The sequence below is a fragment of the Opisthocomus hoazin genome, chromosome 8 (genome assembly GCF_030867145.1).
Source record: "Opisthocomus hoazin isolate bOpiHoa1 chromosome 8, bOpiHoa1.hap1, whole genome shotgun sequence".
Classification (NCBI taxonomy): Eukaryota; Metazoa; Chordata; class Aves; order Opisthocomiformes; family Opisthocomidae; genus Opisthocomus; species Opisthocomus hoazin.
In genome coordinates, this window is record NC_134421.1 from 1,629,087 (window position 1) to 1,649,492 (window position 20,406).

At 44.8% G+C, this 20,406-nt stretch overlaps 1 protein-coding gene across 27 annotated transcripts in view; it reads right to left on the reverse strand.

Moving 5' to 3' along the window:
* CACNA1C (calcium voltage-gated channel subunit alpha1 C) overlaps positions 1–20,406 on the reverse strand; it is a 434,777-nt gene that overhangs the window by 31,680 nt on the left and 382,691 nt on the right. For 21 of the 27 annotated variants that reach the window (XM_075427811.1, XM_075427805.1, XM_075427814.1 and 18 more), the window contains 2 exons: positions 4,930–4,962; positions 1,889–2,017 (listed from right to left, as the gene is read on the reverse strand). In XM_075427811.1, coding sequence (XP_075283926.1) covers positions 1,889–2,017; positions 4,930–4,962 — 162 coding nt within the window. The remainder of the gene's footprint in view (positions 1–1,888; positions 2,018–4,929; positions 4,963–20,406) is intronic. The other 6 variants (XM_075427817.1, XM_075427815.1, XM_075427818.1 and 3 more) reach the window with 1 other exon arrangement.

Sequence of the window (20,406 nt, forward strand, 5' to 3'; positions counted from 1 at the left end):
ACGTGGGGACACGGAGGAGAGTCCGTGCCAGACAGAGTCTGCAGGGATGCCAGATTTTGACAGTGGGAGTGGCTGAGTTCAGAGCTCTGCACAGTCGCTATTCTTAGCTACTGCAGAAGCCTCCCAGTAGTTGCAAGAGGAGGTGCTCTGAGCAGAGAACACCATGTTATAAACGGCTGAAGGCTTTCAACGGAAAAGGCACTTGCTTGCAGTGCTTCTCCCCACCCCCCGCCCCCCGTGGAAGATACCTCTCTTGATAACTTTCTTCCATCACCCTACAACTCTGCCTAAAAGTGATTCTCCAGTCCAAGAGGTCTGAAGGTCACTGGAGAGAAGTACCAGGCACTCCCTTTCCCATCCATCTTATCCTCTCCAGCCAAGAGCCGTGGCAAGCTGTGCTCAGGGTAACAGCAAGCTATTGCTAAAGAGGCTGGAGGGGCACAGGAGCAAGGGGAGGAGGAGGAGGAACTGGAAAGTGTGACTGTCCCCTGCATCGGGGATGGCTGAGCTGTGCCAAGGGAATCTCATTCCTATGCATGCAGACAAAATGGTTCCCACTGGAGCTGCTCAAATCACTACCTGGAAATTAGAAACTGTGTAAGCAATGGAAAAAAGTCGCTTCCGGTACAGATGTGTCAGAAAACTGCTGTGCAATACTAGATCCTCTGGCAGCCAGGGAGTGTGCAAAACGAGAGCCCTTTGCATCAGCCTGGTGGTCTGGCTACTGAGACTGCTCGAGAGCTGCTCTGAAAAAGGTCCAGACTGATCCCTGGTGTCCACATGCTACTTCTGCTGACAGAGACAGAAGTGGTGGTAATCCACAGCACAGCAGGCTTTGGTCCCAGCGCGTGCTGTACCTGGTGAGGCTGAAGTTTTAAAGCACGGATCAGCTCCTTTTCCCATCTGAGTCATTACAAGTGCTGCCAATCATTTAAAGCCTCAGTCTGAGGGACAGATGTTTGCTGTTTCAAGATCTGAGTGTTGCACAAGTTACTCTCTCATGTTTTTGTCCACCGGCGTGTCCTGCATCTTTTCTCGTGTTTAGACCACCATTTGTATTCCTGTGCTGTCTTTCCCTGGCTCTTCCTCTGGACCTGCCCCAGCTAACATCCAGGTTGTGCTGGCCCTGTAAATCTGGGTCAAGTACTTGTAAAATGCAGGAATACGCTAAGCTTCATCTCTAACGACCATTTTTCGCTACATAGCTGGGTTAGGGGCTTGTTTAGAAGCAGTGTTTCTAGCAAATAGTTATCTCTTGGTGTTTGTTTTCCCCCAGAGGTGATGATTCTTGTCCATTCTGGTCTCCTTTGCCTTCCCCTATCTACTCTGGTACTTTATCTACCACTGAAATGCAATCTGCATTCAGGGCAAAAGGAGCAGCAATTTAATAACTTAACATTGTTACCAGAGCCAAAGGTGTGGGGTCAAAAAGGTGAAATTCTTCCTGGATGAAAGCATAGGAGCCACACACCTCTAATACTCACTGGAAATCCTCAAAACAAGGCTTAAGGGAAACTTAATTGCGGCCCAGGCCTTCCCATAGCTGTACACTTCGCTTAAAGCAATAGAAAGAAAATATGGATAAAATAAAAAAAAAAAAAAAAAAAAGAGGAGATTGAAGGGTTACAGGTGGTAACTGAGTTGAACTGAACTCTCAAGGCTGTTCAGGAAGGTCTTAAACAATTACCCATGCCTTAAGGATGAAACTCATACCCAGGCAGTCATCCCATGCGAGCCCCCTTTACCTGACCCCCATTCGTGCCCTGTGTCACTGGTGTGCACAGCTCTGACCAGCAGCCTCTGGGCTCCGGCACTTGGGGGAAAACCCACCCCAAGGGGGGGAAAAAAAAAAGCATTAGGTCTTACTTTGAGGTAAGTGAAGGAATACCTGGAAGGACTTGATGAAGGTCCAAAGCAGCGTCCGGATGCCCTCCCCTCGGCTCAGGAGCTTCACGAGACGCATCACGCGGAAGAGTCGGAAGAAGGTGATTGAGATGCGAGAGTTTTCCTCTGCATTCTGGAAGCCATTGGCACAGAGGCAGGAGTTACAACAGCACAGGAGGAACAGAGGCCCTGGGCCACAGAGGACGCTACTCTGAGAGCTCACTGCACTGTTCCTTGTCCTGGTACCGTTTCCTGGGCTTGCACTGCCCTGGCACCCCCGGGATGGACCAAGGCCGGTCAAGGCTGCCCTCTCTCCCATGGTGGTGAGGCTACTCTACGGGGGCTCTTGAGGCATCAGCCTCTCCCTTCAGGTTGCCTGGACTTTTGGGGATTAGGGATGTGTTATGCGATAAACCCCTCCATTACATCTCCTCCTCACATTGGAAAGATGCAATTCTCCTTTGACATTGTACTGTAGGAGAAAGACACTTTCTCTTCAGACCTGTCTCAGACGTTTCACCCCAGCAAGCGCCTCAGCCAGCAGTGAATCTGGTGCGGGGCATCAGCCGTCTGCCACCGCCTCTGCTGAGAAAGAACAGCAGGTCCCGGGGCTGCCCCCGTGTGCGAAACCCCGCCGGGGCAGGGCACGCGCGGCCCCTGCCCCGCTGCTGGCGTCAGCCCCGCTCTCCCTGCCCCGCTGTGGTCCATGCTCCCGGGGGCTGTGCCGCGGCCGCTCGCTCCCACTGCTCTGCGTGCAGGCCTTCCACGTTTCTCATGACCCCTTTGTATTTCCCACAGCCTGCGCACTGACTTTTGTTTTTTTAAAAATATTTTATTTTGGCTTCGCTGCTACTGTTCAAGCGTGCGGTATTTTAAAATAGTCTTTCTTCTGTTTTTTTCTTATAGCATCTGCTCTTTCCCTAAGCGTTTTCCCCTGGGCCTGTAACCAGCTCTGATGCTCCTCAGCCTTCACACGTGCAAAGGTGACATCTGCCTGGGCGCTGCTGCAGCGGCAGGCTCACCTGGGCCTTGGTGCTTAGCTCAGGGGGAGGCAAGGCACAAAAATGCCATGTTTCCCAGTTCGTCAACCCCCTAAAATACTGTGCGAAGCCTGCGGAGTTGGTGGCTTCCACTAGCAGCACGGTGGGAATGTGACCTCCTGTCACAGGGGGAGATAACACTGTCACCCTGCCACCTGACCTACCACGGAGCAAAGTGCACAGAAACCCCCCCTCTGTCCCCACCCAGGCTGCAAAGGCCACAGTTTGAGTCTAAAAGCCACCAAAAGAGCAACACTGAGGAGGAAGAAACAGTGCAGATCACCCCTGCTGTTAACTACTCACCACTGTGTAAACCAAGAGAGAACAGACCCTTTGGATTTCCTGCCACCGGTCAATGGAAACAGCGGCTGCTTGCTTGTCTGCTCCTGGTACAGCCCAAGGCACGGGAACCGCCTGGACACACATTTCTGGGATTAACCGTCCCGATGAGGACATGTCCCTGTGCGCTGTGCCTGCTCGTGTTTCCAACCCAGGACAAACAGATGGGTGCTCAGCTCTGCCAGCCCCCGGCTGGGTCCGCGCCCCAGCTCCTGCCGTGCGGCCGTGGGGGGACACAGGGGCCACAGCTGCTTGCTAGTGTGTGCGAACCCCGCCTGCACGGAAGGCACAGCGCTGCGTGCCACGGTTCAGGATTACACCCCAGCTGCAGTTTGTCTGTCTGTCTGTGGTGAGTCACCAGTGGATATTTTGGGTAGCTTCCTCCAGTCTGCAGCAAAGGCTGATGCTCGCTGCCCCTGCAGAAACAGCGTGAAAAAGATCAGGGGAACAGGCTGTGTCAAGGAGAAGCCTGAGCGCTCCCTACATCTCACATCATTCTCATTTTCCAACTTGGACAACAGGCTGGGGGCTTCAGTGAATCGGAGGGAATTGTTCTGAGGTGAAGGAGGGAATGTGGCCGCCAAGAAATCAAAAATCATGGCATTCCGTACTCTCAGCACTACAGTCCCAGGGGGCTAACTATAAGGTCACACACCTCTCCCAACCCTACACAAGTCCTATGGCCTCCCTCCCACTTTCTCTGAGAAGCTGAACTCCAATAGCACCTACAAAAGAGCTGAGGTCCAAATTTAAAAGCTGTGTGGACAGCAGTTACTGCTGTAGTTGTGATTAAAAAAAAAGAGTTTTCTTAATTCTACCTGCTGCTGCTCTTGTCAGCTGGGCCCTTTGGATGGCAGCAAGCTGCGACCACGAGTCTGGACAGAGGTTTTAGCATTCCCTCATCTTTCCTTGCTGAGAGGAGGCAGCTGCTGTAGGCAGAAGATCATGCCTGTCCTCCTAGAGTCCTGGAGCAGACAAAGTCTAAGCAGGGGATAAAATAGAACAAACTCCTCCCTGACGCAAATCTGCAACTTACTGGCATCAAACCACATCACCAAAAACACTCAGTGATGCCTCAAGAGATTATGGTCATTTTAAGACTAGGTGACTACAGATGAGCTGGTGCTTGAGCAGCCTTGCTTGCTTTCTCCTGGCTTTCATCCAGCTTTTTGAAGGCATATCCTTGCCAGAGGATGGAGGTTCTGCAAAGCGGCAATGAAGAGACTGGAGTGACTGCAACTCTTTTGGGGTGGTGTGGGAACTGCCTTGGTACACTGAGGCAGAAGAGTTTGTGGGCACCACTGCACAACTTACTCTTTTTTGTGCACATTGCAAACTTGTTCGGTGTCACATTGATAGCGACGTAGTTTGTTGCTAACAAGAAATCTTACCAGGTCTAGTTCTCTCTTGGTGATTCATTAGAAGGCAGAACGACAGTTAACTTGACCAAAGGAAAGCTCAGGATGCACAAGAAATACACATGTGCAGCATATTCACAGCTCATGTGAACACCAGACTCACACCAATACACAACATGGCAGCTTCATGCACAAATAACTAGGCTGGGCTTGGAGAGAGAACTTGTGATCAGAGGGAAGAAAATAAAGGAGTGTGTTAGAAAGAGTGTCACAGAAGCTGGGAGGGTGGTCTGTATTTTCGGTCTTACCATAGAGGAAGAGCATTGGGTATGTTCAGCTGGCTTTAAAGAAAGGCAGACAGAAATAAGCTGTAATAAATCTCCAATAAAAAGCCCTAGTAAACTAGGTCTTGGCTAACACAGGAGCAACAAAATGGTGGAAGAGGGCAAAAGGGAGTTTGAAAGAAATGCACAAGAGTCTGAACTTCTTCCCTAGGATGCCCAGGATCAAAGCTGGCCACAGCAGAAGTAGGTACAACTCCCATTGAATTAGATGTAAGCTGTATCCACTACCACCATGTGTGAATTGCACCCAGAATCTCCTGAGTGCCTGGCATCCAGGCAGTGGACATACTGATATTGCTAAAATGTTTCTTGTATCACTACTATCAAGTAGTACAGGGGCTGATTTAGCTCCCCAACTCAGATCCAGGCCACGTCTGCACAGTGACCAGCCAGCTTCTAGTGCATCAGTCTGATTTGTAAACCCGCAACAGCCCAGTGCTAAAGCAACACTTTTACTCACGTATCCCCACTCCCTTACACATAGTTCTGGGTGATAACATCGTTGTTGCTAAGACAATGGGTTGGGACAGTCTAATCAGCTCCTGGCAACCCTGCAAGACCCACCGCCAGCTGTGGAGAGTGAGTTGGTAAAGCTGGTTAGCCTGCTGCACCTTCACCCACCTCACAACAAAGCTCCAGGGACCCAATGGCTGTGTCCTTGGAAGCCAAGCTGAGCAGAGCCCTGGTCATGCTTGGAAGAGGCTAACTGCTGCAAACACTCTGCTTGACATTCCTTGATTAACTTCTGGGGCCACTTCCATTACTGAGAGCAATGCTAAGAACACCCAAGGCTGCAATTACCCTTAGGTGTAAGAAGCAGAATTGAAAATTAAATAAAACCAGCTTTATCAGGAGTCCTTCAGATCAACAGTAACGTAATCCTTTATGCCTAACCTCCACCATATGACGCACGTGCCAGACCTGTCTGTCATTACTTCCTGTGACTACATTAGCAAAGCTGAAACGGATATATTTCTTCTTCTGTCAATGGCAGAATTCACCTCTAGTGCCATAGAGGAGAACTGCAGCGTGCTTCTGCTCTCCAGTGACACTGCAGGAAACAAACTGACATTGTATTACCTGAATAAAAACTGTAGTTGGGATACAGTCTGTTTGGTGGTACAGGCAAATGAGAACAATTAAAAACCCAAGGTACACTCAATCATATAACAGTCTTTTGGGTTAATTCATTCGCTTGGTAGTGTCAGCTTTCACTGCTTTTATCCTCCTCTTTCACACGTTTGCTCTTGTGTTTTCTTTTCAGATCACATACAGGCAAAAGTTGGCTTGAATACCAAATACAGGAGTGGTGCCCACAGAGACATTTCTTACAAGCTGGATAAAGATTTTGATTTTGTATTGCTGGGCAAACACCTCCTTTCTAGCAGAAAAAGTTTCTCTGTCTCATCCCCCTTCCTCTTTTAGTTTTGCAAACCATCTTTTCTAACAATAGAAGGACCCTTATTCTGCTAGTTGTTGCATTCCTAGTAGAAGATACAAAGCCCCTTCAAACTAACTGAAGGAAGCCCAACAATTTTCAGCACCTTTCAGCAGTCGCCATCCTCCCTTGCTGACAGTGTGGGTGCATCTGTGACTGACTGGCTGGCCTTGTAGGTTACTGTGGAATATTATACCTTAATTGTAATTTTGTTATTGTTACTATTTCATCAAAAAGAGCAGATACTAGTAATGTAACAGAGTAAAAAAATCTGTATAAAAGGGTATGACTATATGAGGCACTGTTGATATGGGGTGCTCAACTCGGAGGAGTTGGTATCATCTTGAAAAACTAGAAACCAGTGTCTTTGGCACTGCCAAAAAAGTGAAGTAGAGGTTGACTTACTCCTCTCTTATTCTGAGCTACCTGGCCTGTGTTTTAAGATGGGGTCAAATATGGAGCAAATTATGTCAGTACCTAAGGTAAAGGTTCAAAAGCAGCATGGGCAAGTTCCTGTTAACACTGGCAGGTGGTATTTGTACAAACTGTAGCCCTGTGGGCTGAGGTGCCTTGTGCATACAGTATTTTGTGTGTGAGTATACGAGGGGGAAATCAACACCCCAGCTGCAGGTTGCTGAATACATTTTCTGATACCCACAAAGGTTTGTGAAAGGGGCCAAATCCTACCATTTCCCACCTATGCCAAAAAGTCATCATATGGACCTGAGCACAGATATCCAAGAACCCATTCCTGGGGACTTTCAAGTGTGGCCACTCTATAAAGCCAAGAGCGCTATTTCTAGGTTTTCTGAGAATCTTCAACCTTGCAAGCAATGTGGGTGTGCCAGTTTTAGGACACAGACAGGCACCTGGCACCTGAGAACGTAGTATTCACACCAGTTCACAGGGATGGAGGCACAGTGGTAAGTACTTGGAATTAAAGCCAGTGTCTAAAGCCCATCTGAAGTGGACAAGATTTCATTTCTACAAATCTCAGAACAACGTACAAAAGCATATCCTCATCTGTTTAATGCCTTTAAAGGACCTTTTAGAGAAGCTACACCACTTAAGAGAAGGCAGCTTTGGCTGTCCTCTGTTTTACTTGCAGTCATCTCTTCCCCTACACGTGGTCTAACTCACAAAGGAACTTCAAGTATTCTATCCTGCCCTGGCCATCTGGGGCACGAATAGCACGCACGGAACTGAATGCGCAAGGGAAACAACAACAACAGGGAGATCAGTCAAGACGTGATGCTCTGTGCAACTTCCATTTCAGAGAAAAGGGACCTGAAGTTTAAATCACAAACAAGTCCAGGGGCATATTAAGAGAGATACAGCAGGCAATCTGCAGGCTGAGAGCAGGAAGAGAAATATCTGAGGCAGGACACGTCTGTGTAATGACACTCAATAGGGACGAGTGCAACGAAACTGCTTGGGCTTTTTTTTATTCCTCTTGATGTCACCGTATGAAAAAAGGTAATAGAGATGCTAAGAAGCAGAACAGATCAAGAAACAGAAAAGCAGATTCTAGAAGCCAAAGTAAAGATTCAGCAGGATAAAGACTGAGGCATCCCTAAAGCGTGTCTGAAAAGCTCCTCAGAATGTTGTTGCCTGCATATATTTCATTTTAACTATGTTCAATGTGTACCAGAGCACCAAAATTTTCAATAGACAGGCCGCTCGAGCTGCTGCTCAACTGCGTGCATCTTTAAAGCATCTACAGGCACAAAAGCGAAAGGCACAGCTTATGCCCATCATGAATTCAGGACCCTAGGTCAGGAGGTCTCTGGGAAAGAAGACAGGTTTATTCAATAGAGAGATACTTTCAAGCTCAGCGACCACAGCACCGAATAACGTAACTGATAGAATCGTGCTCCACCTGGGTAGGTGGGAGTGAGGCTTACTGGTGGCTATTTGCAAAGGACTTACCACTTCCAAATTGGTACAGGGAGCATCAGAATCTCCTAAACCTCCATACTGACTCACATATCAGACTTGGAGTCTGCTTTTGCCATCAAGTCGTGGAAACAGTTTTTAACAGGTTGTGTTTATGGGTTTCCAAATCCTGATTATAGCATGAATGCTTTGGAAGCTAGGAGAGGATAAAATTTGCACTCCAGGAGAACCAGAAGCTAGGAGAGGATAAAATTTGCACTCCAGGAGAACCAGTTTCAGTGTTTCAAGGGCAATACTTAACAGTCAATATCATGCAATGTGTATGCTGTAATGTAATCCATTCTGTAATTCTAAGAAGGGATGACTTGGCTCTTCAGAGCTGTAAAAGAAACAAAAAAATGAGCAAAAAGACTAAAGACTTTCTACCGTGATGGTACTATCAAAGCCCCTTGAAATATCCATGGCTTGGAATATCTTCTAGATAAAGATTTGGAAGAGAACAATAACATATGTTAATAATTAGATTCAAATGAAAGTTTCAGTACAAAATGTCATGAGAAGAGACATCAATCCCACCTCATCCCTGTGGAACTCTGGAGATGAAGGACCATGTTGTAAGGTTTGAGTTCCCTGGGGTTTTTGGCTGATTTGCTGACAACTGTAAGGGCTATCTAGAGAAGCAGCACCTAGAAATGCCTGAAGAGGAGCTCCATTAGGTTTGTACAGCATATATTTAATCAATACATCCAAGAAGGCTCCTTGACTGCTGTGTAAGTATGATTCAGTAGTTGTAGAAGCCTGACTGCCACTGAGATGATGGTACAGGCAGGTGGCATTCCCATTACCAGCACTGTTGATGGTAGCATTTTGTTTACACCACAAGAAACAGTGAAGACGAGTTCAGCTCCTTCGGAGGATCCAGTCCTTGCTACGAAGTCCAAACTGATTTCTTCCTGCTGTTTGAGAAGTAAAACTTTCTTGCTGATAGTTTTTTTACTTTCTAACAAGACTTCTTCCATTTGTAGGGAGGAAGCTCTCTTTTGCAACAGAAAATCCAACCTTCATGTTGCAGATACCTTCAGCCTGGCTTGATCTGGGGAACTTTTAAGCAGCCAAATTCACAGTATTATTGTTACTTTCTTAGTCAGAGTTATCTCAGTCAATGCAGTGGTACAACAGCAGCTTTCTCATTTGGCCTGATAGCCGTAGATTTGAAGAGATGAGAGGAAATCTGCTTTGGAGACTTTGGCACCACAGGACAGAGTATCTTCACACCTCTCAAGAAACAAATGGTCAGATGCTTATGTTGCCTTTTATGACAAACAATCTATAATGGCATTTCTACACTGAAAAAAATACGGCTTGTGGATGAAGCTCTTAGGAGACCACTTGCAGTAGTTTATTGTTGGTGATGGACGTCTGCTAAGATGTTTCCTTGATTGCTGTTGACATTTGGAGAATAAAAAGTTACCCATGAAACATCTATTAGAAACTTGTCCATTTGGTCTGTTAGCCTTCTCTCATGAGGAAAGGCGTGATAGGTGTTCATTTTTTGCTTTTTTCTACTCACTTCAGGAAGGATGCCTCTGAGAATCCGCACTGTAGACTTTGCCTGAGCAGGCTGCAGTGCTGTGTAGCTCCTATGCAGTTCTAGGATATTGGTCTTTTCTAGGTCAAGATCTTTGTGTCTAGACGTCCTCCAAGAGTCCTGCCTACTTTAGCCATGCTGCATCTGTGATCTTCTTGGACACAAAATGAAGGGCGGGAAGAAACATTCTGGGGAAATGAACTCACACAAACATAGAGAAGATTTTCAGAGGAATTGAAAGCAGTTTCACTAAGGGATACCTGACGAGCAACAGTGACGATTTTGTTGCTACAGGGAGTGAGAAAGAACTGAAGGGCTGTTTCAGCTGCCTGGCCACTTTCATCTTGACTGGACGTACAGGGCACAAGTAAGGCAACTGCAAGACAACAGCACTACTGTTCCAGAGCTTTTTCTTTCAAACATGTTGGTCACACGCAAGCTGAGGTGGGATCTGCAAGGACATGAGCTTCAAGAAGAACAAGAATTTACCAGGGTATAGGAAAAAAAGAGATTCAGCATTTATCAGTGTCATGGAGACATGATATAAGAAAAGCCACTAGACTTCTTCTGACATTTGTAGTGTCAAAAGTCTGAAGTGACCTCAGGAGGCTGAGTAACACAAGTCTTTGTGGAGAACAGGAAGAAGTCAAGGTTTCAAATCAATCAGGCTGCTGGCAGGTAACAGCCTGCCATGACACTGGGGAGTTGCCACAACCCCCTCCAGGGCCATCTGTCTGCCACTGCTGTGTGTGGTTTTAAACACAAGAACTCTAGAGATAATCTACCTGCCACCAAAGGCTGTGAAGTTATTATAAGGCCAGGCAGAAATGTATCTAGTATTTCTCTGACAGGGAATACTACCGGATTGAGGATGGCATAATTCTCAATTCCCACAACAGTACGGTGAAATCAAATTATTAGCAGAAAAAAAAGAAAAAAAAAGCCAGGCAAGCTGCTCAAACTCTCCATTCTTCCATTAAGTGTGCAGTTCCTGAGAATTTCTGGGAATATTTTGAATAAAACTAGCCAGAATTCTTTTTCTTTCCATAAAAACATTTTCCATTAGAAGAATGCTGATGCTGAAAGTGAAATGTCCTGTAGAAATGTGTCAATTTTGAAAAAAGCATTTAAGAAATATAAGATTGAAATCTCACATTTTGTCCTCACATATTTCAATTTGAGCTTTCATTTCAGTTATAAATGTTTTATAATGACGAAAAAATTAATCCTAAACTAAACTGTTTTTACTTTACCTTAGCATATGTTTTCATTTTCCTCAATTATTTCTGTTGGAATGATCTTCTACTGAAAATTTTGCAATTTTAAATTTTTATTGTATTTTAAAACAGAAAAAAAATGTTAGAATTCCAAAGGGCTTTAGTGAAACGAAAAATCAAGCCTTCCTATAACTCTAACGTGGCTGAAACACCAGAGTTTTTATGGATAATTTTCACAAATTGAGGTCTGGTTTTAAAGTCTATTAGAAAAGGGTACTATCTTACAGGAAAACAGGGAGTCAAGGTGTCTGATGCTGCCTTTACTGGGGCAGATGGTGAACACCTTGCTGGTTTCCCTGGAAAAAGCCCTGAGTTGTTCCAGTGCAATGTAACACGCTAACCCTCAGATAGGTCTACAGAAGAGACTGAGATCTCTTGCACTAGGGAATTAAAATTTTATTTGGTGCAACAAGGGGAATTAGGAAAAATGTGACACCTATAATGAAGTTTGCCATTGCATTTCTCCCTGCACTAACTCATGTGGGTCAACAGACATAACTGTCAGCTCGTACAAATGCAATATATACGCATTTCTACTTCACATGGATTCCACGTGATCTCAGGGGAGATATTAACATATCCATATGCAACAAAAGCCTATTTTGGATACAGTTAATAAGGTCAAGGTAACTTTTAAAGCAAATGAGTCCTGCAGCTATCATGTTTTTTTCCTTCATTTCCTATGTATTCTAAGACTTTGAAATTCTAGAGCTTGCTTTACTAATTAACTTCAAATATGCAAATCATACAAATTTCAATAGCTTTTAAATTAATTTCATATATATATCCATGAAATTCTCAGACAGTAATCTTATGGTTTCAAGTGCTTAAGGTAAATATAAGGAAAGTCAATTGCTTTAAGTCGGTTATGCAGATTACCCTGGATTGAGACAGGTAATGAGAGTCAGTTTTCACACAGCTGAAAGCTCTGTTTTTTCCATGACTTTCAGAAAAGCAGAACAACTGGTAAAGTACGTCTATGCAAATTATTCTTAATTTTCAGGATGTTTGAATAAGCCTTCTCATTAAGCTCTGGATAAATGACAAGTTTAAGTCTTATGGTAATCAAGCCTGGGGGGCACCTGAGAAAGAACTAGATATTAAACATTATCAGAGATGTAGTGCTCATCGTCCCGTACAAGCACTGGTCCGACTCAGAGAGGCAGGTGCAGCTTGCTTGTGTTTTATTGTTTGTGTTTTGTCCGACAGGTAGCCAAAGAAAGCCCTAGAACATCTGGACAGGAAGGCTCTGAAGATAAACTGAGCCACGAAAATAAATGTTGAAGGGTTACTTGTGTGCAGGACTTTTAACTTTTGTTTCACAGGTAGAGTGATTTTAAGGATTTTCAAGTTTGAGTATCAGCTGAGGAGAGGTTTTATCGATTTTATCACCTCTGCCAGAAGCCACGCGTGACAGAGTGGACTTTTTAAATTTGACTTTTCACTTGCCCGGTTCTTGATCCACAGGACAAGGGCTTGCTCCCAAAGGAGGTAATCAGGCTATCCCAGCCCAGAGCAGACTGAGGGGGATAACCCTAGGAACAGGCCAGGCCACTGAGCAAGACAGAGTGTGAAAATTTAGAGTTCCCAGGTCTCCAGCTTTCCTCAGCTCTATTACTATCCAGGCCAATGGTTTCGTCATTGCTGGTCCTAAGTAGTCCAGTGTGCCTCACTGTATTTCCTAGGGCGAAGTTCGTATGGCTTTCAAACACCAAACCCAGCAGTGTATTTATCACTGTGCTGGAAAGTGCAGACTTCTCTTCCTCCACCTCTTTAGGAATATTTATGTTCTCTCTTACATTCACCATTTTTTTCTTTACTTTTTTCAAATTTTGTTATCTGGAAGGGAGGGATGGTGGGAGAGAGGGAAATCTGTGGGGTTGGTTTTCCAAAAGGAACACAGCCTGGATCTAGTTTTCAGTCATTCTTAATGACAGTTCTTTTCCTGTCCAGGTTCTCACATCCCAAACATCCAATAAATCCATCATCTTGACTTCTTATCTGTAGCAGTGTTGTGAAAGCACAGCTGCTCTGGCGGGCTGCAAGTAGAGACAGCTTGGCTTGCTAAGGTTCTTCTGTACTCAGAGTGTACCGCTGATACTGATCTTGAAATGAAACACAAGAGAGAGACTGTTCAAAGCATTCATATCAGTCTTGATTACTTTAAAGACAGGCTGCTGTGTGCTGTGTAAGGTGTAGATTTTTCCATTCCTCGTACAGCCTGTGTTGGAAAGGATAACGGCAGCAGAGTTCTCTGCGATGAATTTCCTGAGCCATAGGTAGGGAGGAGCTTTCCTTGTCTCCAACACCTTGCAATACTCCAGTAGTACTGAGAGTGAATATCATCTTTTGGCTTCGTATTCCCTGGGGGCTGATGATCTGAAGAATTAAGCAAACTCCCAGAAGCATGTCCTTCTTCTGGCATGGCTGTGCTTGTCTTCAGTGCACTGAGAACCTCAGCACTTCTACAGTTATTTGTTAATTACTCATTAATTACCTGATAGGATTGCATGGTGTGGGAAAAGGATAAGGAAGAACTGATTGAAACTTGGTGCCCTCTCCATATGGGTGTTACTGGGCAGCCTCCACTGCCTATGGCAGAAAGGAGGCTGGAGACCTTTGGACTTTGTAGAGATCCATCTGTGGAGAAGTTTGCTGGGAGCTCAGTATGAAGGGTTTACTGTGATGTGGTTGGCAGAAGCGCATGAATCTGGAAGGAAGATTCAGTAGCATCTTTGCAACTCCTGTGTACTGATGGGGAATTACACTGGTGGTGTTAAGGTCAGAAGCTGGCCTCTGGTCTGTAGCAAAATCCCCACTCCTCAGTGTTATAACTCTTCTGGGTGCTAATGGAGCCAGATGGAGACTAGATCACGAGCAGGTTTTTCCAGGGGGGAAGGCAGGCAATCTACCAGCTCAAAGACTCTGCATGCAGTGTTGCCAGGAACCTTCCTCTGGCAAGCCCAAAGGCTCTGGTACGGGGTGAAGATAAATAAGCCATCTTATGCTTTGATGAAGGCACTGAAAGAAACTGCACAAGCCATTGAACATGGGAGAAAACCCAGTCTGCCTTCATTCAAATGCAACAGGACTGTGGATTGCAAGAGACAGTAGATACAGGTGAACCAGCAGACCCTGTTACTTTTGGGTAATGAATGTCTCTCGAGGGAGGATAGCCAGAGATACCAGCAGCCCGAAGAGAGAGTTTGTCATGGACCATTTTCATTTAAGATTTGTAGCAGTTAGTATTTAATGCCTAGGCTGTGTCTTTTCATTGCCTTTTAAATTACAAAGTAATTTAATGTTGATGCAGAATGTTTCCTAGAAGAGAAGAGTCTACAGAGTCATACTAGATTTCTGTATGTTAACATGGGGTACAATAAAGAGTGAGAGCCATTCTGGGGTTGGAAATGCCAATCACAGGCATTATCAGAGCATGTTAGAGGTAGTCACATGGAGATTGCAGCTAGCTATTACAAAGCTACTGAGCAATCATTTTTTTGTTCTACATCTCTTTCCAAGAATCAATGATTATTGATTTGATGACTTCTTTGGTTAAAAAAAAATCATAGCCCTAGTTTGGGTGATATGTAATTGCTCACTGTGTGTGATACACTATGTTCAAGTCTGGGCAAAGAGCTGAACCTCAGAATCCTTAGCTCTAAATATCAATTTGTTTTAGTGCCTTTCTATTAACAAGTGTTTCTTTACTGCTGAGGCATCTTTGCCTTCATGTCTGTTCAGCTTAGGAAAAGATGTCACTTGATCTGGCTTTGGGTGAAGCAGATTTTCTCCCAGTCACTCCGACAAGTCTCAGGAGACAGCACTGCTGACTGGAACCTTCAAGTTTAAAAGTGGATTTTGAGAGAATGACTGGGATGTGACCAGCTGGGACATCCCATTACTCTGCAGCATTGTCAGTTTTACCAGCCATTGGAGCTAGGCCCACATTGCTGGCTCTCCGTCAGCTGACCATAAGCAGCAATCCAGTCTCTACAGCTAGGTCATCTGGATGCAGCTGTGAACGGGTCCCATTTAGCAGATGTCTAGGAAGATATGAAGCAGAAGTAATTTTGTTGGCATGTTGTGCCAGACAGTCTCCACGAAGAACAGACCACTGAGGGAAAGTAAGAGCACAGCCATTTTAAAAACAGTTGTCTAGTGAAAAATAACAAAAACCCTTACGTTTGCCTGGCTGGTACATATGAGGGTAGGGAGAGGGGTCCAGGAGCTAAATGAGGGTGTTAGATTGACTATAATAGAAAGGGTAAAATTAGTTTATATGCGTTTACCTTTGATTACTAATCTGGCTGGGAGGCCACATTCTCTTGCCTACCAGCAAAAAACTCACCATCAGGTCTTTATTTAACAGGAACCTCAAAAATTCCTGTTAGTCTGTGCATTTGGGTTTCCAAAATGGTACCCATCACCATGCTGAACCGTATTATATCACAAATGTTGATGCCAGAATATCGTAGTGGGTTTTTTTTTTTTTAGAGTGATGTGATAGAAAAATGACAAGACAAATTAAATATTGGTCAGAAAATCTGGATGTATGCTTTTTGCAGAGCTCTTTGTACTGAAATGTGCACGTCACACTTATTTTACCATTGAACCAACAGAGGACAAGGCCTGCTGTACTGTGTGTTTCTACTATTCGCTATTATTGTTATTGTAACAACAATTTACAGTCAAATAAGAAATCAGATCTCCTTCTCCAAAAGCCTTAAATCCCATGAAGGTTTTGGTATGTGAAAGCCTGCAGTAATTAAATGCACGATCCACTCTTCAGTGCAGTCAAGGAGATGCTGTGCCCCATCATTTTAAATAGAGCTTAAACATTTTCACTCAGAAGAACTCCAGACAGGTTTGTGCATCAAGTCTTACAGCTATAGGACTATCGAGCTTTACTTTCACTGCTTTTACAGTTAGGTTTTAAGGATTCTTTGTCTTCTGTTTCTCGTATTTTAATTAAATAGCATGTGTGTAGTTATATTTATCCAGTACAGCAAATTTATTTTTATGATACTTTTAAATAACCTCTGCATTAAAATATTTCCAACTGTGCCATGCACCTGGAATAACGTCAGAAGCCAAGTGTAACAAGTAGCTTTGTGGAAATCACAATATTGAGGTATTTCCCCAAAACTGGGTAGAATGGAGAGTCTTTCAAAGTGGTTTTCCCCATGGGAACTACATGCTTTTGTATGGTGCTAATATTGCTAGTCATCAGCAACAGCTCAAATACTCAGGTAAACTGAAGGAGGAGTAATTTACATTCACTATCTTCTTTTCTTCAAAAAATACATACTTTTTTTTTTCTGTTTGGCCATATTTCATACAGATTTCCTTACAGGAGAAGTAGTGCAGTTACCAAAATCACCTCTTTGAATGGGCAAATCATACTAGGAATTCTGGAAATGCACTCAGAAGACCAACATTTTTCAGCCAAAATCGAAAAAAAAGAGGCCCCATCTTCTTGACAAAAATATACATAAATAAAAACAAAATAGCCCTGTTCAAACATGGTTGTGGTCAGATAGTTACCATGCTTCTTTCTCACCAACACAGGGTGAAAAACATGCACTGCAATTGTTGATTAAGTATAAGAGATGATTGAATCCAAATCAATCTAAGCCTAATTTGGGAAGAGTTGAGGAAAGCTCTCCCGTTGTTCACCAAAGGCAAAACAAAGCGCTGTGTACTGCCATTTGCCATTGCTACAGCTCACAACCATGCTTCAGCGTGGCTTCCTACATACAGAAGCTGGGGCCACCTTGGTGTGTTACCTGGCTTATTCTAGTGATAAAAACACCACCAGATATTTAAAAAGCAAACTAAATCCACCCCCCACCCCCACCAATTTTACCGGTTGTTTTTCCAAAAAGAGAACAAGTCATATATACATACATATACACGTACACAGGGATAGCTCAGGACTACACACAACTTCTAGGATGACAGCAGTAAGGGTATGACAACACAAGATGTCAAAAGAAGCCACTGTGCTTCTCCAGCCCTTTGCTACGTAATTTGGAGGCCTCTGCTACCCAGACGGCATTTGAGAAAGACAGAAGGAGAAGGAGAGAGGGAGGGAGATGTTTTCTGCCTCTTCTGGAACGTTTGGGCAAATGAACTTGCAAGTTCTAGGAACTGCAAAGATTTGTGTCCAGTGGCAGCTGATGGCCAAAATCTGAGCAGCAAAGGGCACGGAAGCGTAGAGAACTAGACAGGCAGAGACAGACAGACAGACACAGCGACAGAGATGAATGCCAGTCCCAACTGAGGTGCAGGCTAGATGTATGTCGTCCTTCCACCGATCCTTGCTCCCATCACGGGGGGGGTGTGTGTATAGGACTGTCTTGCAGGGGCTGCCCACTCCAGCCCTTGCACAGGCAAAACACCCTGGGGCAGTTCTGCCTGAATAAGGACTGCAGGATTTAAGCCACTGGTTCTCTGCCTTCAGACACATTGATTGAAGGTGAAAATGAACTTGTGAGGTTTAGTGTGGCTGGAGACAAGGGAAAGGAAAGCAAGGGAGAAAAGGAAGAAAGGCGGGGGGTGAGTTAAAAGGGAGAAGTGCAGGAGAAGGTGAGAGGGAGACTTGAATATAGGCTGTCAGATATTCCAAAGAATGGGAGCAGGAGCCCACGACAAATCATATGAAGCCTCTTGACACCAAAAGCAAAATGACTGCAAGGAAAGGCCCCATGCGCCTGGTTTAAGCCTGAGCTGCTTTACTTCGTAAACCAGAAAAAGACTAAAGAAGAAATCACTGCACATGTCTCCAAGTATTCTTGGAAGCTGAATTCTTTGATATCTCTACGGCCTTACTGCACTTACTCAGGAATCAACCAAGCTGCAACCCTCTGCTGGCTTCCTACCAGAATTTGGAAAACTTTTCAGAAGCGCAAGATATAAAGTACTCGGCTCTCCTGAACATCTGACAGACAAATGCCAAACCACTACCCAGTAGGCACGGACACAACGGACCTGACCAACATATTCTAGGGGAAGGAATACAGCAAGATGGGTTTTGGGTTTCTCTAAGCTTCTTCCTAGGAGTGCTACTTCCTGAAGCACCCAGGTCCTACGTATCCCAGATGGCACCATGGATCAGATCACACACACGCACACACTTTCCGTTCTTCTCGTCCTGTTACCTCTCTCATTAAAAAAATCCACCATTTCCAGCAATCCCCAGACCAGTCACAACTCTCACTCTTAGGAAAACGTGTACTGCTACAACGGGAGGGCAACTTACGCAGCAATATATTCCATTATTTCACAGAAGTCCGCAGGTCACCCATTCCCCTATCCCTTATAGTTCTCATCTCACAGCCACGCACAGCCTCCTGGCTCATCACATCTGCTGCATTGCATTGTGTACCTGCCACATGTACCTCCTGCTGCTCCTCTGTACCTCCCTGCAGCCTTCACAGACACGCTCAGACACACAAGTATGGTCACTGAGTAGAACAGATGCGATGGACGCCACTCAAGATGTTTCTGCTCAGTCATGCTCATGCACTCCCAGACACAGCTGATGAACACAGAGGTATCTGCACATGCAGACACACGCAGAGGCACCGGCAGAAACCCTCAGCGACAGGCTCAAAGGAAGGCGCAAACCCTCCCACCCCAAGATCCTTTCAAGACAGACAGACAGAATCAAACACTCAGCATCCCCACTGTCACTGGTACCTATGCCAGTGCTCTGGAGACACACGTGCTCCTACCTGAGCATGCCTCCATAATTTTCACACATCTGTGATCTGCACACCATGAACTGCCCACTGCAGCTGGATGGGCCAACCTCTTGGCTGGCCACAGGGACTCATCCAGCTCAGTGGGCACTGCTATGTGCGTTGCTTTGGTGGCAAACGAAGACTCAGCCACAGTGAATCTTTGGTCTGACACTGGCAGGGGAAAGGGTGAAGGAAAAAGGACCCTATGGACCAGGGAGGTGTTGGCTTTTCTCTCTGACTGAGAGGAAGAACCTTACATTAGCGGCTTTCCCAGTGACTCAGGGTCTGGCTGTTTTTCTTTCATCACTTTGGGCACAAATCAAACTTGATTTCCCTCTTTGATACAGAACAACAAACAGTAATGAGCAATTTTCCCTGCCTGGAGGAGGGGACAGCAGGCTGTCAGTCAGCTTCACAGCACTCAACTCCAGGCTGTGTCTGCTGATGTGGAAACGAAGGAAATGCAAGCCTGTCCCTGGGGCTACTTCTGGGATGATATATCCCAAATTTGCTGGCTTTTATTCACTCCTATAACGTTTTCTTTCTTTTTAATATTATTATAATAATAATAGATAATAGTAATTTTTGCCATCTTAATGTTTCTTCTAAGGAACTTAAAAATGTTTTGTAAAAACTAACGACAACGTTTTCTTGACATAGGGAATAATAACAATCTCCAGTTCCCTGATGGGGAGACTGAGGCACAGGGAACTAGTCAAAGTTCAAGGAATACGACCCACAGGCCTACTTCCCAGGCCCCATATATTACATCACCTTTCATCTTATTCCCCAAAAAGTCATCCTTAGTCTTAGCAATTAAAGAGACTTGGCACATGGTAGATGTGGTCTCTGCCTTGGAAATTCTTTTTTTTCAATAGCAGATTAAAAAGTCCTCCCCTCCCTATTTAGTTACTTAAGAAGTGGTTTAAGAGTGGCCCAAAATAGAATCACTGAATATTTCCAGAAAATTTTGAAAAAAATCTTTATTTTGTGGCTAGGAATTTAGTTGTGTAACACTTACTGAGAAGTAAAGCTCTGAAAATGCAGCTTGAAAGTAAGGCAATTTAAAAGTACAATTGGCAGAAACTGTGCCAATCTCTGAAGTTTTCAAACCCACCAGATTTTAACCTGCCCCGTGCCCTTTGCAATTGTTCAGCGGTGTGAGATGCATCTCAGCGTGTCTGTGGAGCTGGTTGGGGGGACCTGGAGGATGCTCCCAAGTTACAGTAACCAAGTGGGCCTGAGGTGATACAATTGGACTTATCACTTGACATATCTCCGTGCCATGGACGTGCTTTAAGTGGAGGTTTCCTAAAGGACTCAGGAATGCTGAAGGCAACCTGGGGGTCTACCTCATGAGTACATGCCTTCTCACTGGTTTTGAATGTACAGCCATGCTAACAAAAATACACTGAGCTTGACATGCAAGTGTACACTCACCCACAGGCATGCAAATGAACGTGCCTGCATACACAAAGCTCTCAGATATACACA